General features: G+C 44.7%; 1 protein-coding gene across 4 annotated transcripts in view; it reads right to left on the reverse strand.

The window, feature by feature from the left end:
- Nucleotides 1–19,359, reverse strand: part of Art1 (arginine methyltransferase 1) — a 144,092-nt gene that overhangs the window by 108,537 nt on the left and 16,196 nt on the right. For 2 of the 4 annotated variants that reach the window (XM_037420207.2, XM_075886415.1), the window contains exon 2: nt 12,832–12,870. The exons of the other annotated variants lie outside the window; for them this stretch is intronic. In XM_037420207.2, the coding sequence (XP_037276104.1) occupies nt 12,832–12,870 (39 nt within the window). The remainder of the gene's footprint in view (nt 1–12,831; nt 12,871–19,359) is intronic. 4 annotated transcript variants of the gene reach the window in all.

Raw genomic sequence — 19,359 nt, forward strand, 5'->3', positions numbered from 1 at the left:
TTCCATGCCTGCATTACCAACACACGGTGGTAATATTTAAATGCGCTCCGTAGTTTTGCATGGTTTCGTTATCGTTTTGTGATTCACGAGGCTGATTGTGAAAATGTGTGGAACCAGCGCAAGCGCGCTGGGAAGTTCCGATGACTTTGCAGCTGATATTATTCAACAGCAGTGAATCCAAAGATGACGACCTTTTGTCGGAGCTCGAAAATAACATCGATTCTCCGTACAGTTAGACTCCAACTATAGGCCGACCACTAAACTTTGGAAGGTCAGTTTATGAAAAGTTGATCTCCTTCGTGATCGCCTAATTTATACCTGTCATATTAACCATATCATAAATTCTGCAGATCGTACTCTAGAGTATGCTGTTCCTTTCGCTTGCTCCTCCCTCTAATAAAAAAGTTGTGTTCGAAACCTTTGTCTACCCAAAGCTAGAGTATGCGCATGAGAATGTTAATTCTCACTACAATAACCTCATCTACGCATTTGGGTCAGTCTAGAACTGTAGGGTGCGATTCACAATATGTAACTATTCATACGTTTAAAGCATCTCGGAACTAAAAGCAAAGATATGGCGAAACGCCCCGAAATCGCACATCTTAACCGTTATAATAAAGTTGTCCATTCTTTGCCTTCAGACAACTCATACATCAGAAGAGTGCAGCCCATTTCCCGCTACAGCCACTGTAACGACGTCTATCCGGTGCAACCGTCACGTTTCACCAATCGCTTTTCCTTCGCACAGCCCCAGACTGGCATGACCTACTTACCAAGGTCACCACCATCATCAACACCCAAGCATTCAAGTGGCTCATCAAAGCCATCCCATCATAACTCACTATTAATAGCCTTTCTATCACCCAGCCCCTCATGTAATACCCAAGCCGGGGCCTTTTCGGTAATAAAATGAATGAATTCATTAAAGTACTGTGCGCTGGGAGCCTAGACACTTGGGTGCGAGATAGGCGTGCTCTGATCTACAGACCATGTGTATATTGAGGCCTCGTTGAAGGGGTTGTGCAACACTTATTGAGCAACGTTGCTATGCAAATGAGTTCTGCAAAGCCCCACAAGGTGGTGGAAGGGTTGAGAAAGAGAAAGAAGACAACCACCTGTTTGTTACATGAAGCCACAAGGCTTCTCAAAAAGAAAAGCCTCATAGCTGGCGAGAAATTCGTCCTGGTTCGGGTATTGAACCCCGGACCAACGCCTTTTTGGGGTGGTTGCTCTACCAATCGATGGATAGCAAAATCGTGGCTCACGCAATGGATTGTGGGCTACAGCATCCGCCTGCACCGATTTCCGGTTTGAGGCGCCGTGATGCCGTGCCGGCATTCTTACCAGTGGCGGCGTTTTTTGCGTGTTCCACCTTGCACTAGTGGTGCTATCTTCTTATAAATTGCTGCGTAATACTTTGGAGTGCTATGCAGCATGAAATAACAAATGGAATCACAACGAGATAGCTTTCATCGTGCGGGCGGTCATTTTTTCATTGGTGGCTTGCACCTCCAGACACATGCTGCTTCGCAGAGAAGGCTATATGGCGCATGTTTTGTCACATACAAAGATTTCCTGCACATCATGAGATTATGAAATATCTATTCACTTGTTTTCATGTTGCTCACATACCCGTAAAATAATTTATCAACTTTTTGGTTGGAAAGATACCATTAGATAGATATGTGGGGTTTAGCGTCCTAAAACCACCATAAGATTATGAGCGCCGTAGTGAAGGGCTCCTGAAATTTCCACCAGCTGGGTTTCTTTAACGTGCACCTGAATCTGAGCACACGGGCCTATAACATTTTCCCCTTCATCGAAAGTGCAGCCGCCACAGCCGGGATTCGATCCCGCCACTTGCGGGTCAGCAGCCGAGTACCTTAGCCACTAGACGCCCACGGCGGGGCGCAAAGATACCATTCCGGGCTCGACATAGGGAATGGCCAAAGTAATGTGTTTCAAACGCTATAAACGAAACGTGCTCATATTTTTACACCTCTAAATATCTATTTAAATGAGGTGTCATCCTTCACGCGCTCGAACAATGTTTTTCAATGCATGCAATATTATCAGTACTCAGCGTACAGTTGTGCAAGGTAGCCTTTAAAGCTACAAGTCGTAGTATAACATGACCTATCGGCACTACACGCTTGCAAGTCTGACATAACAGAGACGCCATACCATGCTACTGATTGCTTCAAAAGCGACTTCGATTGTTTTACGTCGCACGATACCATTATTTGAGTGGCCGTATTGTTCTGTGCGCTACTAACGCACTCACCTGTTTCAATCAATTTGACAGACAGTTGGTGATGCAGATTATACAACAGAAATATACTATATCGGCATACTTGATCACGTAAAGTGCACGCACATATGTAGACATTGTATGTATATTGACATATGACAGCATGTGAACATATGTATGAGTGATTTTGAAAAGGTCTCAGTAAGAGTATGCCCTCGAAAATACTAAATCGAGGCGATTCTGCAAAAGATTACTGCGTGTTTCAAAGCATAATCGCACACTGTGCTCAAAACCGATCTCTCAACGTTCCTCATTTTTGCCCATGTTCACGTCTCGCTTCGTTCCCTGAAATGCGCGAAATACCATCTACTTGTTCACAAAAAAAGAATTGGCAAACACAGTCATTGAACCAGCGGCAGCAAAAGCATGACAGAATGGCGCGTGTTTCCACACCGATAAAACTGCGCAGCAAGCACTTTGAAGCAGCGAAGGGATAGGCCTCGAACCGGAAGTACTGTAGCAGACAACACGCCCTTTTGCTATCCTCCTGTTGAGCTAACCAGGAAGCTAGCAACTGGCTGTGCAAGGGCAAATTTATTGACAACTCGAGGCATATGGACACAACTGCAAATCCACAAAGCGATCGCTGATAATAGAGCAAAGCTAGGCCCTAAAGTCCATAATGGCTGCACTGATGTCACCGACTAGTATACAGGACAGATGGATGAATGGAAAATGGTAATTTCAAATCAGTTCTGCGGAGATCCGCAAGGTGGCAGAAGGGTTAAGAAAGAGAAAGTAAACAGAAAAAAATCTTTTCAACGTTACTAGATTAATTGGACGCATGAGTATAGTTGGTAAATTTTCTCAAGTTGTTGCCTTGCTATTCATCAAAGCTATCAGTCGAAAAGACTTGTTTCTGTTATAAGTGGTGCCGGATGCAGCACTCGTGCAGAGCCACCGTGCACCTCTCCGGCACGACCTAAAGCTGCTTCAACTGCGTAAAATACAATTTCAGGTTATACACATTTGTTGTCAAGCAAAATAAGTCTACCTACTAGAATTTCTTTTTAGCCAGCAGATTGAACCGCATCACTGTTGGGTGACACTAGCAGTCGTTCTTAGTCAACTTTCAACATCAAATTATAATTCCTTTTCAAGAGGACCAAAGCCAGCTTGCTGCCGCTGATGTGATGAACCATCTCATTTTCGCCACAACCAGAAACATTTTTCTGAGCGGTAGCCGGTCTCTTTAAGGGGAGACGCGAGTCGAAAAATCGTGTTTTTAGCAAAATTTCTCGTATTTCTGATTTTTATTGCATTGTAATCTTCAAACCTTCTTTCATCTGTGAAAATTTCAAAACTAAATTCGAACCGCAAAATGCAAAAAATGTGTATGAAGGCATCGCGGTGGCTCAAAATTTCGTGAATTTGCGCCGATATTGGCCATCTTTGACTGCGCGCTGCTCCCCGTCGCAGTGCCGCCCGCCATCTCGATCGGTTGGGAAAGTTGCATCTGGCCTTCTTCTTACAGCTCCGACGACCGCCAGTTTCATACGTGGGCAAAAATAAAAATAAAAAACGAGGCCTTTTTATCACGTGGTTTGAGTGGTTTGAAACGCACGGCACCCTAAGCGCGCATCGCCATTGGCTACCGAGTCATTGTCAGCTGTGTTGGTGGCGGCCATCGTCCGTCTGCTTTTCTGCGCGTCTGCGCATATTTCCGTGATGACAAGCCCGAAAAAGTGCAACGTCAGACCGCAGAAGTTTTGTACGAAGCACAAGTTCAAGGGAAGGTGGCGTAAAGCACCCCGAACGACGGCGACGAACGAGAATGCGCCTACGTGTGCTAGGCCTGACGGCGGCATCGATGAGTGCGCGAGCGACAGTGGCTGCGATGAAGGGATTGACGCTGCGTTTTCTTTCGTCAGTGCTTCGGAAAAGAAGCTCGGCTTCTTCGAAAAAGACGAAAGACAGCGCAATGAGGTTTGTGCAACGACAGTTTTGTGCGACACCCTCTTGCTGATGGCACTTGTGGCAGGTGCGGCATGCCCTGCTTGCGGCATTCAAAAACTTGCCGTTAGGGAGCCGGCAGAAAAGCGCAAGGGACTTTCGTCGCTCCTCGAACTTCATTGCGAAAACAGCGAATGCTCAGCGACTGTTCTTTCGTGCTCCTATACGTCACTGCGTGTTACGGGGGACGGCAGCAGCCGAGTGAGCCAACGGTACGACAGTGGGAGCTCCCGAGATAGTTTCGCTGTAAATGCGAAGGCGGTGGTGGCTGCACGCGCTGTCGGCATTGGGCATGAGCAATTGTCGAGATTTTGCTCAATTATTAGACTCCTAAAGCCAATGCACCACCGAGCATTTTTTTCGATAGCAAAGAAGGTGCACACCGCTGCCATGGCAGCTGTGAGTGAAAACTTGCGCCGATCCAGAGAGTTGACGAAAGAAGTAGCAGGCGAAACTGATGTGGCTGTTATGTTCGACGGCACTTGGCAGAAGAGGGGCCACGCCACAAAGCCACAACGGGATTGGCGCAGTTATCTCCTTAGATACTGGCCTCTGCTTAGACTTTGAGGTCATATCAAATTGCTGCCTGACATGCAGTAGGCACAAGGATATAGGCCCAGACGAGGAAGTGTGGCAGGCATTCCATGGCCCAGTCTGTGAAAAAAATGCAGACTGTTCCTCCCATGCCATGGAAACGGAGGCTGCAATGCGCATTTGGCAGAGAACATTGACTTATGACACCCCACTGCATTTCATGACATTCTTGAATGACGGTGACAGCAAAGCATATAGTGCAATTGCAGAGTCAAAAGTCTATGGTGCTGTCAATATAGAAAAAGAAGACTGCACTAATCATGTGGCCAAGAGACTTGGCACCGCGCTACGGAAGCTGCATGTGCCATTACCACGAGGGCAGAAAATGAAAGAGCCAGCCATTCAGAAGCTCCAAACATACTATCAGATTGCCATAACAAGCAACAGGGGGAGTGTACGGGATATGTACACTGCAGTATGGGCTTCGTACTTCCACTCATGCTCTACTGACAATGCTGGCAGCCACAAGTTTTGCCCTGCAGGAACAGAGTCGTGGTGCAAACATCAATGCACTGAAGCACTTGGTGAACCTGCACCACGCCACACACCTCTCCTGACAAAAGCACAGGGATTGGCTGTTTTGCCCATTTATAAGCGGCTAACGGATGAGAAGCTCCTTGCTCGATGCATCAAAGGGAAAACCCAGAACGCTTCGGAATCCCTGAACAGCAAAATTTGGCTACTTTGCCCCAAGACTAAGTTTGTCTCCCGAATGGTTGTCGAGACTGCCGCAGCTATGGCAATCCTGTGGTTCAACAAGGGTCATGCTCTTTTCGAGCACATCCTGGAAGAGCTCAACATACTACCATCTAGAGATCTAGTTACTTTCAGTGATTCCCACGATGCGAGGCGCATCAAGAGAATGTCCGAGCGTCTGACAGCAGAAGCAAGGGCCCACCGTTGTCGTGGAGTGAAAAGGGCACGGCTAGAAGAGAGTGCTCGCAAGGACCGTGAGGGCACAACCTATGCTGCAGGACAGTTCTAGCAACTTGCAGTGCTTTTCAAAGTTCTGTTGAACATTATGGCCAAAGATTATGCATTTCTAACAACTCTGTGATAAAAAAAAAAAGGTTTCAAACTTTCAAATGCGTTTTTCTCCTTTTGCAGTTTTGTGTGATCTGTGCTTCCTATACACGCTAGTTCGTATACTTAGAATTGTCATACCTTTATGAAATTTTGCACATAGCATGATCAAGGCCCATAGAGTGCAAGTATCTATTCAGATTGTCAGTGCTGCTTGATTATGTTTTTCACAAATTACATAACATTGAAAGCCCTTGGCAACTAGAGCCATAGTAAATTTTTCTATTTTATTATTGTATTTCACCTTTTTACACACAAAATTTATATAGTTTTTTGCACTCTACAGTTCCAAAGGATCATAGTCAGCTATATCTGCATGCTTTATCTCAAATTTTTAGAGGTCAGAATTGTTGCATAACAATGGCCATAATTTTGCAGTATCTTACCTGCAGAAAGAAAACCAAGCAATCTACATGAAAATAAATGACATATTTGAAAAGAGGAGAAAAAACTCTATTAGCATGCCAATTTGTGTTGAATTCAGACTCTTATTAAAGAAAATCGTTTTTCGAGTAGCATCTCCCCTTAAGAGGCCTTTTTATTTCAAACGTGCAGTGAAAGAAGTTTTCTCTATTCAAAAAATGTTTTATTATCCTATCCTGTGCCCGTTTATCTCTTCCTGTGCCATAAGATCGCCAGATTTCCCCCGATCCTTCACGGTGCCTATATTTTGGATTCATTTAACTATTAAAAAAAATGGTATTGCAATAATGTTTGTGCTTTCAATAGCACTTTGGCATTCGAGTTGCATTACTGTATGTACACTTTACAGATAGACTCTTCGCTCGTAGGTGGTTAACAAGATGGAAAGCTCAATAAATATTTAATGTATTTTGTCCGGTCTCTATAGCCATGCAAGACAATCAGCAAAAATGAAATGCTCGCATTTTATTTAGACTGGTTTTTTTAAACTAGTAATTAGGTTGAACTCAAGAAGCATCACCAATATAGTGCGACACTGCATTACCATGCATTCTCAGTAAAATATTACAGGCCGCTGCAGTGGCTCAAAATAGTACTGAATTCTGAGCGTTGTATTTTAATACAACGTTGACATTGTACGTGACCCCCTCCCTTGTGTGTGTAAACCTTCAATCACCAAATTAAATAACGAGCGCATTGAAAGCAGCATATACCAAATTAGATAACGAACGCGTTGAAAGCATCATATGCCGTAGGAGTTAACTATGTTTTTTTCTACAAAAAATGCAAGTTTTTGGAAGAAGTGGCACTTATTTCTGTCAATATTACTTTTAACGTTGTGCTCAAATTTCAGATAGTGTCCCTGAACATTTTCCTGTCTGTATATACTGATACTGCCATGCAGGCTACTTTCAATGTTTCATATTCCCAGCATATCGCACGTGTGCCTTGTGCAATCAACACCAGAATGTCTGATATCACTCCAGGTAGTTAACGGATCACCTGTTTGACTTGAGCACACAAATGCAAGCAGATCAGTTTATTCTGGATCTAATTCATCTACAAGAGATAAAGCTAGAATGTTCAAGGCCGGCTGTATAAATTGCCCATGCACGATACCATCAATCAATTTATTGACAACTGACCCTTTGTCCACTGCTATCATCGCACAGTCTTTTACAGTATTCTGACTTTCGGTTTCTTGGCCACAAGTTCAGCCAAATAAAAAGTTTCATTTTGGACACGTCACCTGCAGCCTTCATCCATGTCCCAATCATGTGACATCTGGTAGAGGTGGTGGGTACCGAGCCCGTGGAGAGTTTTGATGCAGGAACGCAAGGCCATAAAGAAACAAGTCGACGAGATACTACATGACAACATCACTCAGCCTTCAAAGAGTTGGAGGGCGTCACTCACGGCGTTAGTGAAGAAGGTTGGCACCTTTCTGCAACGAATATTGTCGCCTAAACAAAATTATAAAGGACATGTACCCTCTACCACGAATAGACAATATCTTAGATCGACTCCAGAACTCTGAGTACTATTCTTCGATGAACCATAAGACAGCCAAATCAAGACATAAGACAGTCAAATCAAGACAAGGCAAATCAAAGTCAACAAGAAAGACCAAGAAAAGACTGCCCTCGCAAAACCAGACGCCTTTTCGAGTTCAAGGTCATTGCTCTTTGCTCGGCACCTGCGACTTTCCAACGAGTCATGAATACAGTCTTAGCTGCCTTGAAGTGGCAGACTTGCCTCGTTCACTTGGACGATGTTGTGTTTTCCTTCGAGCTGCAAGCAATCAGTAGCTCTGGACTCACCCTAAAGTGAGAAAAATGCCACTTCGCATACAAGGAGCCCCTGTGTTTAGGCCATGCGATCAGCAATACTGAAGTGCGCCCAGACCTGCAGAAAACAGCTGCCATCGCCGCGTTCTCAGCACCTACTGACAAGAAGGCCGTGCGCCAATTTTTCGGCTTCTACACCTATTACAGGGACAATAGTACAGAAAGCAGATAGTTGGTACTGCATTGCAAAAAAACGGAGAAAAAGATGCATGAACCCAGGACAGGACAAGCAGCAACCGTGTTGTCTTCTTCCTGAGTCCTCGTGTTTTTTTCCGTGCTTTTTTACAATGGATTGCAGACGCTTTGTCAAGAACTTTTCATGGACCTCCAAACCACTAACGCAGCTGACGAAGATTGATGTCGAATTCAAGTGGGGAACAGTGCATTCCAGGAAGCAAAACGACTGCAGATGCCCACGCATACTTGCGAATTTCGATGAAGACACCGACACGGAAATGCACACCGAGGCAAGCAGGGTCGGACTTGACGCCATTCTTATGCAGAAGACTAACGAAAAAAAAAAAAAAAGGTTATCAGTAATGCCAGCCGGCTGCTATCCAGGGCAGAAGAAAACTATTCCACAACAGAAAAACAGTACCTTGCCATTATCTGTGTAATGTCTAAGTTTCACCCCTACCTCTATGAAAGGCCCTTCAAAGTTATGAGCGACCACAAAGCCTTGTGCTGGCCAGCTAACTTAAAGGACCTTTCAAGGGCCCCTAAACCCTCTATGATATTTTCCCAAACATCTCAATTAAACAAGCGCATTGCGTATAGAATGTTGTCGCGATCAACGATGCCACACGCTGCAGCGCTACAGGTAGCAAGCGCCACAATTTCGAAAAAACAATAGCTTCTACATTCTGGTCACCGCCATTCCCCCCCACTGGCACGTGTGACATCACCAGTGAAACTCGATGACGTCACCAATTGCTATGCTTGCTATTGGTCGAACGACAACCGACGACTTTCGGTCACTCTGCAAACAGCAGTTCGTGCACATCTTGCTGTTCTTGGTTGTGTTGCTGCTTGCTTGCGAATCGACATCTGCGGCTCGTAACGCAACTGCCAAGTTGTTAGCGTAGGGGCACGGGCCGTCACGACAGCAACAGTGCTTAGTCAACGATCAGTGCACCCAGATGACACACACAACACAGTTGGTGGCGAGCTGGGGCGTCGGAGTGGCAAATCGCGGCAACCAGAAGTAGACGCTGTCTCGAACAGCACGTCAGCGGACGTATGCAGCGCGAGATGAGGAGGGGCACTCAGCTGACTCGGCAAGGAGGGGCCAAGCAGTTTTGGAGGAGGGTAGCATAGGAAAGAGGGAAAGAAGCGATTGTCGTGTTTCGATCATCAGACGCGTGTAACTCTGCTATTCGGCACCGTTTCGAAAAATTCTCACGGCTACGTGTTCGTTGTAAACTGGAGCACAACTTTCTCACTTCAACTAAATTTCAACCACTGGGTGGTTTAGGGGCCCTTTCAGGTTGTCTCGCATAATGGAATTTGAGACTTCAAGAGTTTGACATTATCGTTTACAAGAGCAGGCGAAAACTGACACTAATTGCCTGTTCCGAGCCACCGTTCGTTGACTCACCGCCGCAAGATGACGAGACTGTGACTACTTCTGGGAACCTTAAGCGCCAAAGACTTCATCACACGACAGCGAGCCCATCCACAACCCAAGGGTCTTGTGGAATACCTCAAGGGCAAGGCCACCATTGTTCCAAGGGTATTCAGATGAGAACTGGAGTTGTTTTGCTTGGGGAACAGCATCTCCCCAAGAAAAACTTCTCGCCATTTCAGGTCAACTATATCCTGCTTGTACCTTCAGCATTACATCCAGAAGTTCTGGATGCTCTGCATGAAGACCTGACAGTTGGACACCTTGGAATTTCCCTAATGCTCACGAAGATAGAAAAAAAGTACTACAGGCCTTGCCTCACTACCAACGTCACCCACTACATGAAGAGTTGCTAAAATTGTCAGCAATGGGAGACGCCGCCGATAGGCCAGCTGGACTTCTGCAGCACATCAAACCACCTCGTTGGCCGATCCAGCAAATTGGCATGGACTGACTAGGGCTGCTCCTAACATTGAATTCCAGAAAATGAATCGCCGTAGCTACTAACTACCTCATCGAATATGCCAGGACAAGGCTCCTTTGCAATAGCAGTGCTGTCAAAGCAGCAAAGTTTTTATCGAGAACATTGCACTGTATCATGGCACCCCAGAGGTCCTCATTACGACAAAAGTACAGCCTTTACAGCAGACCTCGCTTAGGTAATCCTGAGGTACAGCCAGGCATATCACCACCGGACCACCACCTACATCCACAGACCAATGTCCTCACCGATCGTCTTAATAAGACCATCGCCGATATGCTGGCTATGTACGTCGGCGTCGGGCACAAGGCATGGGATGCCATCCTTCCATATGTCACCTTTGCATACAACACAGCCATACAATACAGGACATTATCTGCGCCATTCAACGACATGTTGCCCAATGTCTCCAAGAAAGAAAACACCCGACATCATCATCTACCTTCAGCGCACCGAATAAGCCAGGCAATTCGCCAATCCGCACATTCAGAGCCAGCAAAAGGCCAACAGCCATCAGTAAAACATTCGACGACGCCCCTTGAAATACCAATCTGGTGAGCACGTATGGGTCTGAACACCAGTGCACTGGGGGACTTGGCAAGAAGCTTCTTTGACGACACTTCGGACCATACAGGGTACTTCGATGTCTTGATGAATTCGAATATGAGCTTGTCCCGCAATGCATTACCAACTCTCAGCGGCTACACGCGTGACCTGAAGTCGTCCATGTCGGGAGACTGAGCTGCATGATGTGTGTTAGAAAATCCCAGGAATGTGTTTTTTAGTTTACAAGTGTACTTTCTTGCTTGAATTTACTGCTTATAACACTTTCTTACTTTATTATTGTGCTTCCTGCATTTTCATATTGCACATGTAGATTCTGCTTTCTGAAATCAACACCAGAATGTCTGATATCATTCTAGATAGTTTTTGAATGATTTGTTCGACTTGAGCGTGCCAATGTGAACAGCTGAGTTTAAGTGGGAACCAACTCGTGCATCAGTGATAAAGCTATATTGATCAATGCCGCGAGTATAGATGGTAATGCACGATACCGCAAGATCAGTTTATTGATGACTGACATTCTGTCCGCCGCTATCATTGTACAATGTGGCTCGCTGCAATCTGATTTTGTTTTCTGGCCACAAGTTCGGCCAAATAAAGTTTCAATTCAGACATTCCGCCTGCTGCCTTTGTTCACATCCCAACTATGTCACAATATATACAATAAAACTCCAAGCAAGAACTCCCCTCCCCCCTCCTGGTCAAGGATAATACGAACAGATTTGGGGGGGGGGGGGCTTGCTTGGTCCAGGACCAGCCATTGGTGCTTGTTTCAGATCTCCCGAAAAAGGGAGGGGACGTTTGCTCAGGTGGAGGCACCTGCTCAGCATTTTATTACGGTAAGTCATTGCTTTCCAAACACACTTTCATCTGATAGTATACTGTGGTCCCAGTCCTCTGCCTTTGCACAATTACGTGCTTGTACTGCAGGTGCCAGAGTACAGCAGAAACCAAAACTAGCTTTTAAATACGTAATGTAACTACGTTCTGTCTGAGCGCTGATGTTTACCAGCCCATTTTCTAGGAGGGCATTGAAGCCTTGGCAGTAATTTGAGGCAACGAAATGACAACTGTGCATTTTTATGTCAGTGACCCTTGAGACCTTTTTCTAGAAAATTCTCATTCTTATTACTGTGAAATTATCAACGTTAAGTGGCACTTACTTTGTTAGGTAAGCAATGACTGTTTGGCAGGCAATTGGCCTGGTTTGTGACTGAGTTACAAGATGCCACTGTTCAGCTGGAAGCAACAAAGGCAGCAGATATTTGCAGGCATGAACAAGCAAAAAGTTTGTATTCACTGAACTGGAGCAATCAAGCATTTTGAACTAAACAGTCTAAAAAAAATACACCGAAAATGTCTTGGCCATCTTTAGTTGAACGTTTGTCTGACTGAACTGAAAGTTTGGATTACCACAGCTTGAGTTATTGAGAGTATATTGTAGGTTCCCTGAGATGTCGACAGTGTTTGATGTTGCCCATGGCTCAAGGATGTGATTTTGCCCAAGACCATTTTGGCAAAGTTGACAAATCAATGAAAGTGTAGAATTTGAAAGACGTTGGAAAATCACTTGCATGCATCAGTGACACATGTACAGCCTGCTTAGAAGCTCGTCACATGAAAGAAAACACAACAAGCCCCGCTGCCACCTCTGATGCTCATTAGTGTGCTCCTCCCAAGAACCAACTTCTGTATCTTGTGACATACAAGTGGCCAGTGTGAAACAAAACCAGAACCGCATAGGCGAAAACCGTACACAAAATTATGCATGGCTCTTTATAACATTTATGAGGTCCCAGACCTTCATCAATGGAGTAATTAAGTATTCATAAATACCGCATTAGTACAACACACAAAAAATGTTCCAGCACATTGCTATGGCAACACAATTGCTTCGTGACATTTTTCGTTTGCATTGGAATCTGTAGTTTACGCAAGAGTAGGGGCTCACCTGGGGGCCGTTCACAGAGCCGGAGCCTAATCGCATCTCCTAGAAAGAGGAAGCAAAGGCTTAGTGTGCCTAGGCGACGCTCAACCCCCATCATGTGCATGTTAACAAAATGCACAAGATGAAAAGAACAACAAATGTGATCTAGCCAGTAGCACCAAAGCATGCATTGCAAACGAGGCAAAGGTAAAAACCATTAGCCAAGAGCCAGAGCTACAAAGCTTTCATACACGAAATTTTCCCAGGTCTCCTTTGTGCAGGTGGATGACAGTAGTCCTTTTAAACGCGAAGCAGATTTTCGACTAGCCTGTGTAACGCTGTCCCTCTGCCCACACCGCTCCCTTCACTGAAGTGATACAGTTGCATTTTAGGTCACGAATCGCTGCTACAGGGTCTCTAGGAACTCCCTGATGCAAAAATCTTGGCATGAGTAAATTTGATGTCGGTGCCCTTTAAGAACTTGAAAAATACCAGACAAAACTGGCAACAATTATGCAAAAATGTCCACACCTATTGAAGAAGTGACTATAATTCTCAGAAGTTAACAGACATACAGACATATTTTAATAACAACCTAACAGGACACTTGAGCTTCATCTTCAGAAGTAGAATGCACTGATATACTCAAGCCCAGTTTGTGTCACCTTCTCATTCAATAGCCAGGCTTAGCTTGGACACTTCAACCATGTAATGAGGAGAGGAGCGCCTGTGCCATGTAACACTAGCCCTTTTTAGACACCTCTCATATTGCTAAGGGGTGCCACAAATTAACATTATAGGTAAGAAGACGATGTTTAGGACGAGCTCGTGCAGACTGGGTTCCATTTTGTACGCGTGCTGGTTAAATCGATAGTAAGCATATTTCTCCGACGCCTTTTTTTCGTAACAATATGCATGCCTACCGCAAGTGCAGTATGGTCCACAATTAGAAATGGGGCATGTAAGCTTGTGGCTGGCAGGCTGCGCAGCGCTAACTGGTGGTTAAATTTGTAAATGTAGCACATGCACATAGAATCGTAATGGCAGGGGGGGATGAACAACAAGAGAGAAGGCAGGGAAGTTAACCAGGCACATGCCCGGTTTGCTACCCTACGCTGAGTAATGGGGGCATAAAGATGAGAGAGAGAGAGGAAAGAGAAGAGAAAGAGAGAGAAAAAGAGGATTGTCAGTCAATCGACTGGCGCGTATGCAGCGGTGACACTACACAAAAGTTAAAAGTGGTCACGTGAACCTGTGGCAGTAGTGCTACTTCTCCACCTGTGCGTATGAAAGCATTGGAAAGCGCTGCCGTATTTTTGCAATGAACTTTATCTGGCTGTCATTTTGCCTACTGCTTATTGGACTTCTATCAAGCACAAAAAATGCATGGTTTTATTTATTGCTGCAGTTTTTCACATGCTCTCACCATCCAGTCAGTCATATTTTTCACGTACTGCAACTGGCCTTTTCTGACAACAGATAATGCTTTTGAAGTCTGATGCAGCAAACATCCTAAGCTCACATTTGCCACTATAAAATATTGGCTTATTAAAGAAGCAGAAGGCTCAGTTGATATCAGTTAATTTACAAAGTGAAAACTAAAGGCGCGAAGGGTCATGGCTCACAAGTGCACATTGAGTGCTGTGGCAGAGAAATACCAGACGACACTGGGCATGCACCACTTTTATCAACCAATGCGCAGTGCCGCATTTGGAAATCTCACTAGCAGCTAGCGCTCTGCTCGCCATGCACACGCGTGTTCCCTCCAACAGTGAACCGTACTGTACCTAGTGCATGCGCATAACATGGTTGCACACATCGTTCATGTCTTTACTTCTGACGATTACGCCTGCACCCTTGTGACAGGTGGGCCATGAAACCGCCCACTTGAGCAATTCACACTGTGCGACGTCTTGGCAGATTCCATGCTTGTGGTGCACAACACACAGCCTTTGCTAACATGATTTGTCGCCTGATGTCACGCCTGTAGTGGCCCTTATTTGGAAGCAGTTTTCAAGCGCTTTCATAGTTCAGTAGTAGAAACACAGCACGCAGAAAGGTCAGAGTCTGACTCAGACGTACGATTTGCATTACTTGCATCCATTGCGATTTTTGTCCTCACTCACAACTAACCCTGCTGATGTCTCACAGGAATTTCTGAAACACGTGATGTTTAATGCTGTTACGCCAATAATACTAACATAGAAAGCTTACAGCACAACCATCTCAGGCAATCACTCACTATTAGCCTTCCAAATTGCTCTTCATACCTGAGAAGTACAAGTTTGGGTGCTATAAAAATTGTGCCTATCAAAGCTAAATTATGGCTCTTAAGTTTCTCTGCTACATCCATATCTTGTACATACTTTAAGGTTTACAATTGCAATACTGGCACTTTTTCCTTTCTTTTGTCATAGCAAGTGACCTTTGGCAACCGATAAGAACACATGCACTTATGTCAATTATTAATAGCCTACAGAAAAAAGCCTACTAAAGAAGCACTGTTAGCTGATGCATATACGGCTGTCATTTCAATATTAGAACAGGCAGCTGACTGCTGTCATCAATGCAACAAGTGTACAATTATTAGGTGATGCCAGTGCTAACATATTGGACTAAAATCATAGAATAAAAAATAATCTACATAAGAAAAGTTGAGAACCAGATTGTGCACAATGAAATAAAAAATAAGCCTAACATTAAGGGATCAGAAGATAGCAGAATGTGCTGGAGAGGGGGGTTAGGAAATGTACAGTGTCAAATTTTTATGAAAGGGAACACGGGAGCACAGCGGCTGCTGGCAGCGCATTCAAGAGGGAGCGAGAGCAAGCACAGCACTTTTTCACGTCGTCTCGCGGCGAGCAAAGCAACCATCCATTGCTGATATGAAACTAGCGGCAAGATTGCGACCCCTCCTCCTTCAAGGCGATTACGCGAGAGCAGGTAATCGCCTTGAAGGGGGAGGGGTTGCAATCTTGCCATTCTATACCAGCAACGAATAGTTTTTTTGCTCACTGTGAGACGATGCGAAGAGAGACAGTGGTTGCTCTCGCTCCCACTTGAATGTGCGGCCAGCAGCCGCTGGAGCATGCAGGCCACGCGTGGCCGTGTTCCCTTTCATAAAAATTGACACTGTAAAGTAATGACAACCACTGGTCAGAGCAATGAAACAGATACCAAGACATGGAAAATGCTGTCAAGGGTAGCACAGAGTTCGATAGGGAGATGAAATGGGCCCTTAACAGGAGTGAAATGGAACCAGCATGCACAACGTACATCGCAGGTCGGAGGTCCTGCATTAAACCTACCTGGCTTTCAGCATAACATAGAAGCGGACGAGGACAAAAGTACCAAGCGAACACAGGCCAATAAACAGACCCAAAACTGGTACCCTGGTTATCTGCACATAACTTGTAAGTACATCGCACTGTGGAACTCGATGATACAATATTGGCATATGCCCTGACATCACCAAGCACATGGCAGCTCTCCCATTTCCTGTCAATGCCATATGTTGCAATAGTGATTCATGCAATATTTGGCTACCACACGTCAAGTGTAAATGTGTAACAGAACTAGAAGCGGCCACATACTGTTTGCCAAAGATGATCACAAGCCCGTGTGACCGCACCAAAGAGCTATCAGAGAAAATGAGCACATGGCTCATGCGCGTATAAACAGGAAGAACCTCAAGACTGAACAACTCGAGTGCATGAGAGCACCTCATTATAACAGGCAAGTTATGAGCGAGAATCTGGACTCGGACACTGCAGACAAAGGATCTGGGTTCCCCAGTCAACACAGCTTTGCTCCTGGATGCATAATGTCCTAAATATCTTTTGTTAATGTCCTGAATATTTTTTGTCATACGCTCAAGGCGAATGATCCAAATGCACACTGCGCCAAACTGTCCGCCGCACGAACTATACACACGGCGCGGTCAATGTGCTCTGTGGGCTCGGTAATGGCAGACGAAAGACAGAAACTGGTGTCACTTGCAAGTTATGTACGGTAAAAACCACATCCTTGCCACTTGACCTTACTGGTCATTGTTCCTAGTCAGGTTCCAGCCTAATTTAACAAAAAAAAGACATATTTCTGAAGAACAAAGCTGCTTTTAATTTTTGCTCGATCTGTATGTTGTTTTGAAACAATAATCCCAGAAAAACTGTGGGATGCATTTGCTGACAAACGAGAAAGCTGCTTACCTCACCCCTTTTTTTCTTTACATTTTTCTATCTTCAAGAACATAGATGTTCTGCTCTTTGCAATTGATAGATATGTGGGGTTTAACATCCCAAAACCACCATATGATTATGAGAGACGCCGTAGTAGAGGACTCCGGATATTTTGACCACCTGGGGTTCTTTAGCGTACACTTAAATCGGAGCACACGGGCCTAAAACATTTCCGCCTCTATCGGAAATGCAGCCGCGATTCGATCTCATGACCTGCGGGTCAGCAGCCGAATACCTTAGCCACTAGACCACCGCAGCAGGGCACAGGTGCCATCATGAGGATGAGTGGTAAAAACTTGTGTTTTCTCAGACAGGTACTGGCAGTCGTTTTCTAATTATGAAGCGGAAATGTTGTAGGCCCGTGTGCTCAGATTTTAGTGTGTGCTCAGATTGTTAGCGTTAATTGCAAAGGGCAGTGCCCTTTGCAATTAACACTAACAATCAAGTAAAAGGCTGCCGTCTTAGAAAAACCTGTAATTGCACGCCTTTACCTTTCTCTGACACCAATACACTTAGAAACTATACTTACTCGATTTCAAAATTCAGTCGTAGCAAACTTTATTTACAGAACACGAGGTAGCTGTGCTCCCAGCCCTATCCTGTTTAATCGACTCTACGTTCCTTAGCACACACCTGACACAAGTAACGAAATCCTAGCCAAAACGTAGCTGGTTTTACCTCTTGGCATGGTTATCATATCACCAGAATTATTTCATGACATGGCTCATGTTTAAACCCTGGTGCTGCCACAAACGAACTATATTGGAAGCTGTAAACTATCACGTCACACTCGTTGACCTTCCGCCTGACCATTGCTTCCACAGCACAAAGATAGTGCACGTTCCGCGCCTGAAACCTTTTGTTTGACGTCTTTCCCTAGTCTAAGTCATGGCAAGGCTGGCCACAGTGGTGCACGGAGAAATTAGTGTAAGCATTGTTCACATGCTTCATCTTTTCATAATCAAATACCCATCATCGTCCCTGATTTGAGTAGTGGGGCTTTGGCTAGAAGGCGAATAAAGAAGAGCCTTGCGGCTTGAAAGTAGTATTTAAGGACGTTTTAAGGATATTTTAAGGATGGATGTGCATCTTCAAAGTGCAAACAAAGCGGTGTCCCCTAAGGTGCTGTATTATCGCCAGTTCTATTTAACATCTTAATGAGCACTATACCGCATTGCCAGGACGTGAAGATGTTCGTATATGCTGATGATATTGCATTTTTCACGGCACATAGTGACATATATTCTTTATATCAAAATCTACAGAGATATGTCAATATGCTGGAGAGATGGCTAGATGCAGTCTGCATGACCTTAAATGTAAATAAGAGTGCAGTATTGATATTCCCGTTATCCGATCCCATCTCGATTTCAATATGTTATAAACAAGAGCCCGTTCCGCAGGTGGAATCTCTTAAATATTTGGGAGTAATTTATAATGCCAACCTAAACTGAACTCCCCACATAGAAACCATGGCATCTAAAGCACAGAACGCCTTAGGAATTCTTCGTAGGCTGAGCAGCCGCCGTTATGGTCTACGCAGAAGCACAATGGTAATGACATATAAAATGTATATGCGACCAATCCTAGAATTTGGGTGCGTATTGTTCTCAGGTGGCCCTTCTTATAAAATAAAGCCTCTGGTTATGCTGGAACAAGAGGCCTTGAGATTGTGTCTAGGACTTCCTAGGTTTGTAACAAACAATGTTTTGTAGCAGGAAGCACGATTACCTACATTGCCTTGCCGTTTTCGAATCCTAACGGTTCAGACGTTTCTGAAATTTTATAGCTATGCGCCAAGACGATCAGAATATGATTTTATAAATGACCCAGACACCTTTTTTCTAGCCCATTGGCCACGGTTTCGAACACCTCAAATTGCTTTTGTTCAGAAACAATTAGATAGGATAAATGTAAAAATTCGAGATGTGATTGCGGTGCAGGTTACAAATCAAACTCTTAAGATAAAATTCGATGAGATTTTCCTCTAGGCCCAAATTACAATCCTATAGGGTCTTAAATAGCCGACTGCAGGATTATCTTGCCCACGCAGAAACGAATAATATTATAGCCACAGATGCTTCAGTAATGGATGAAAAGACAGGTGTAGGTATATACTCCCATTCGCTTGACTGGTCTTTTTCATTAAGATTACCGGATTTCACCCCAGTTTTTGAAGCTGAACTGTTGGCAATAAATCTAGCGCTGCGAAAGCTACCTTTGAATGCTGCTAACGCGATCATAACCATGGATTCTCTGTCAGTGTGTACGTCGATTACGGCGTCAACAAAATCGGTGGCCTTAAAGACGCTCC

This window comes from Rhipicephalus microplus, chromosome 2 (genome assembly GCF_043290135.1).
Source record: "Rhipicephalus microplus isolate Deutch F79 chromosome 2, USDA_Rmic, whole genome shotgun sequence".
NCBI classification, from domain to species: domain Eukaryota; kingdom Metazoa; phylum Arthropoda; class Arachnida; order Ixodida; family Ixodidae; genus Rhipicephalus; species Rhipicephalus microplus.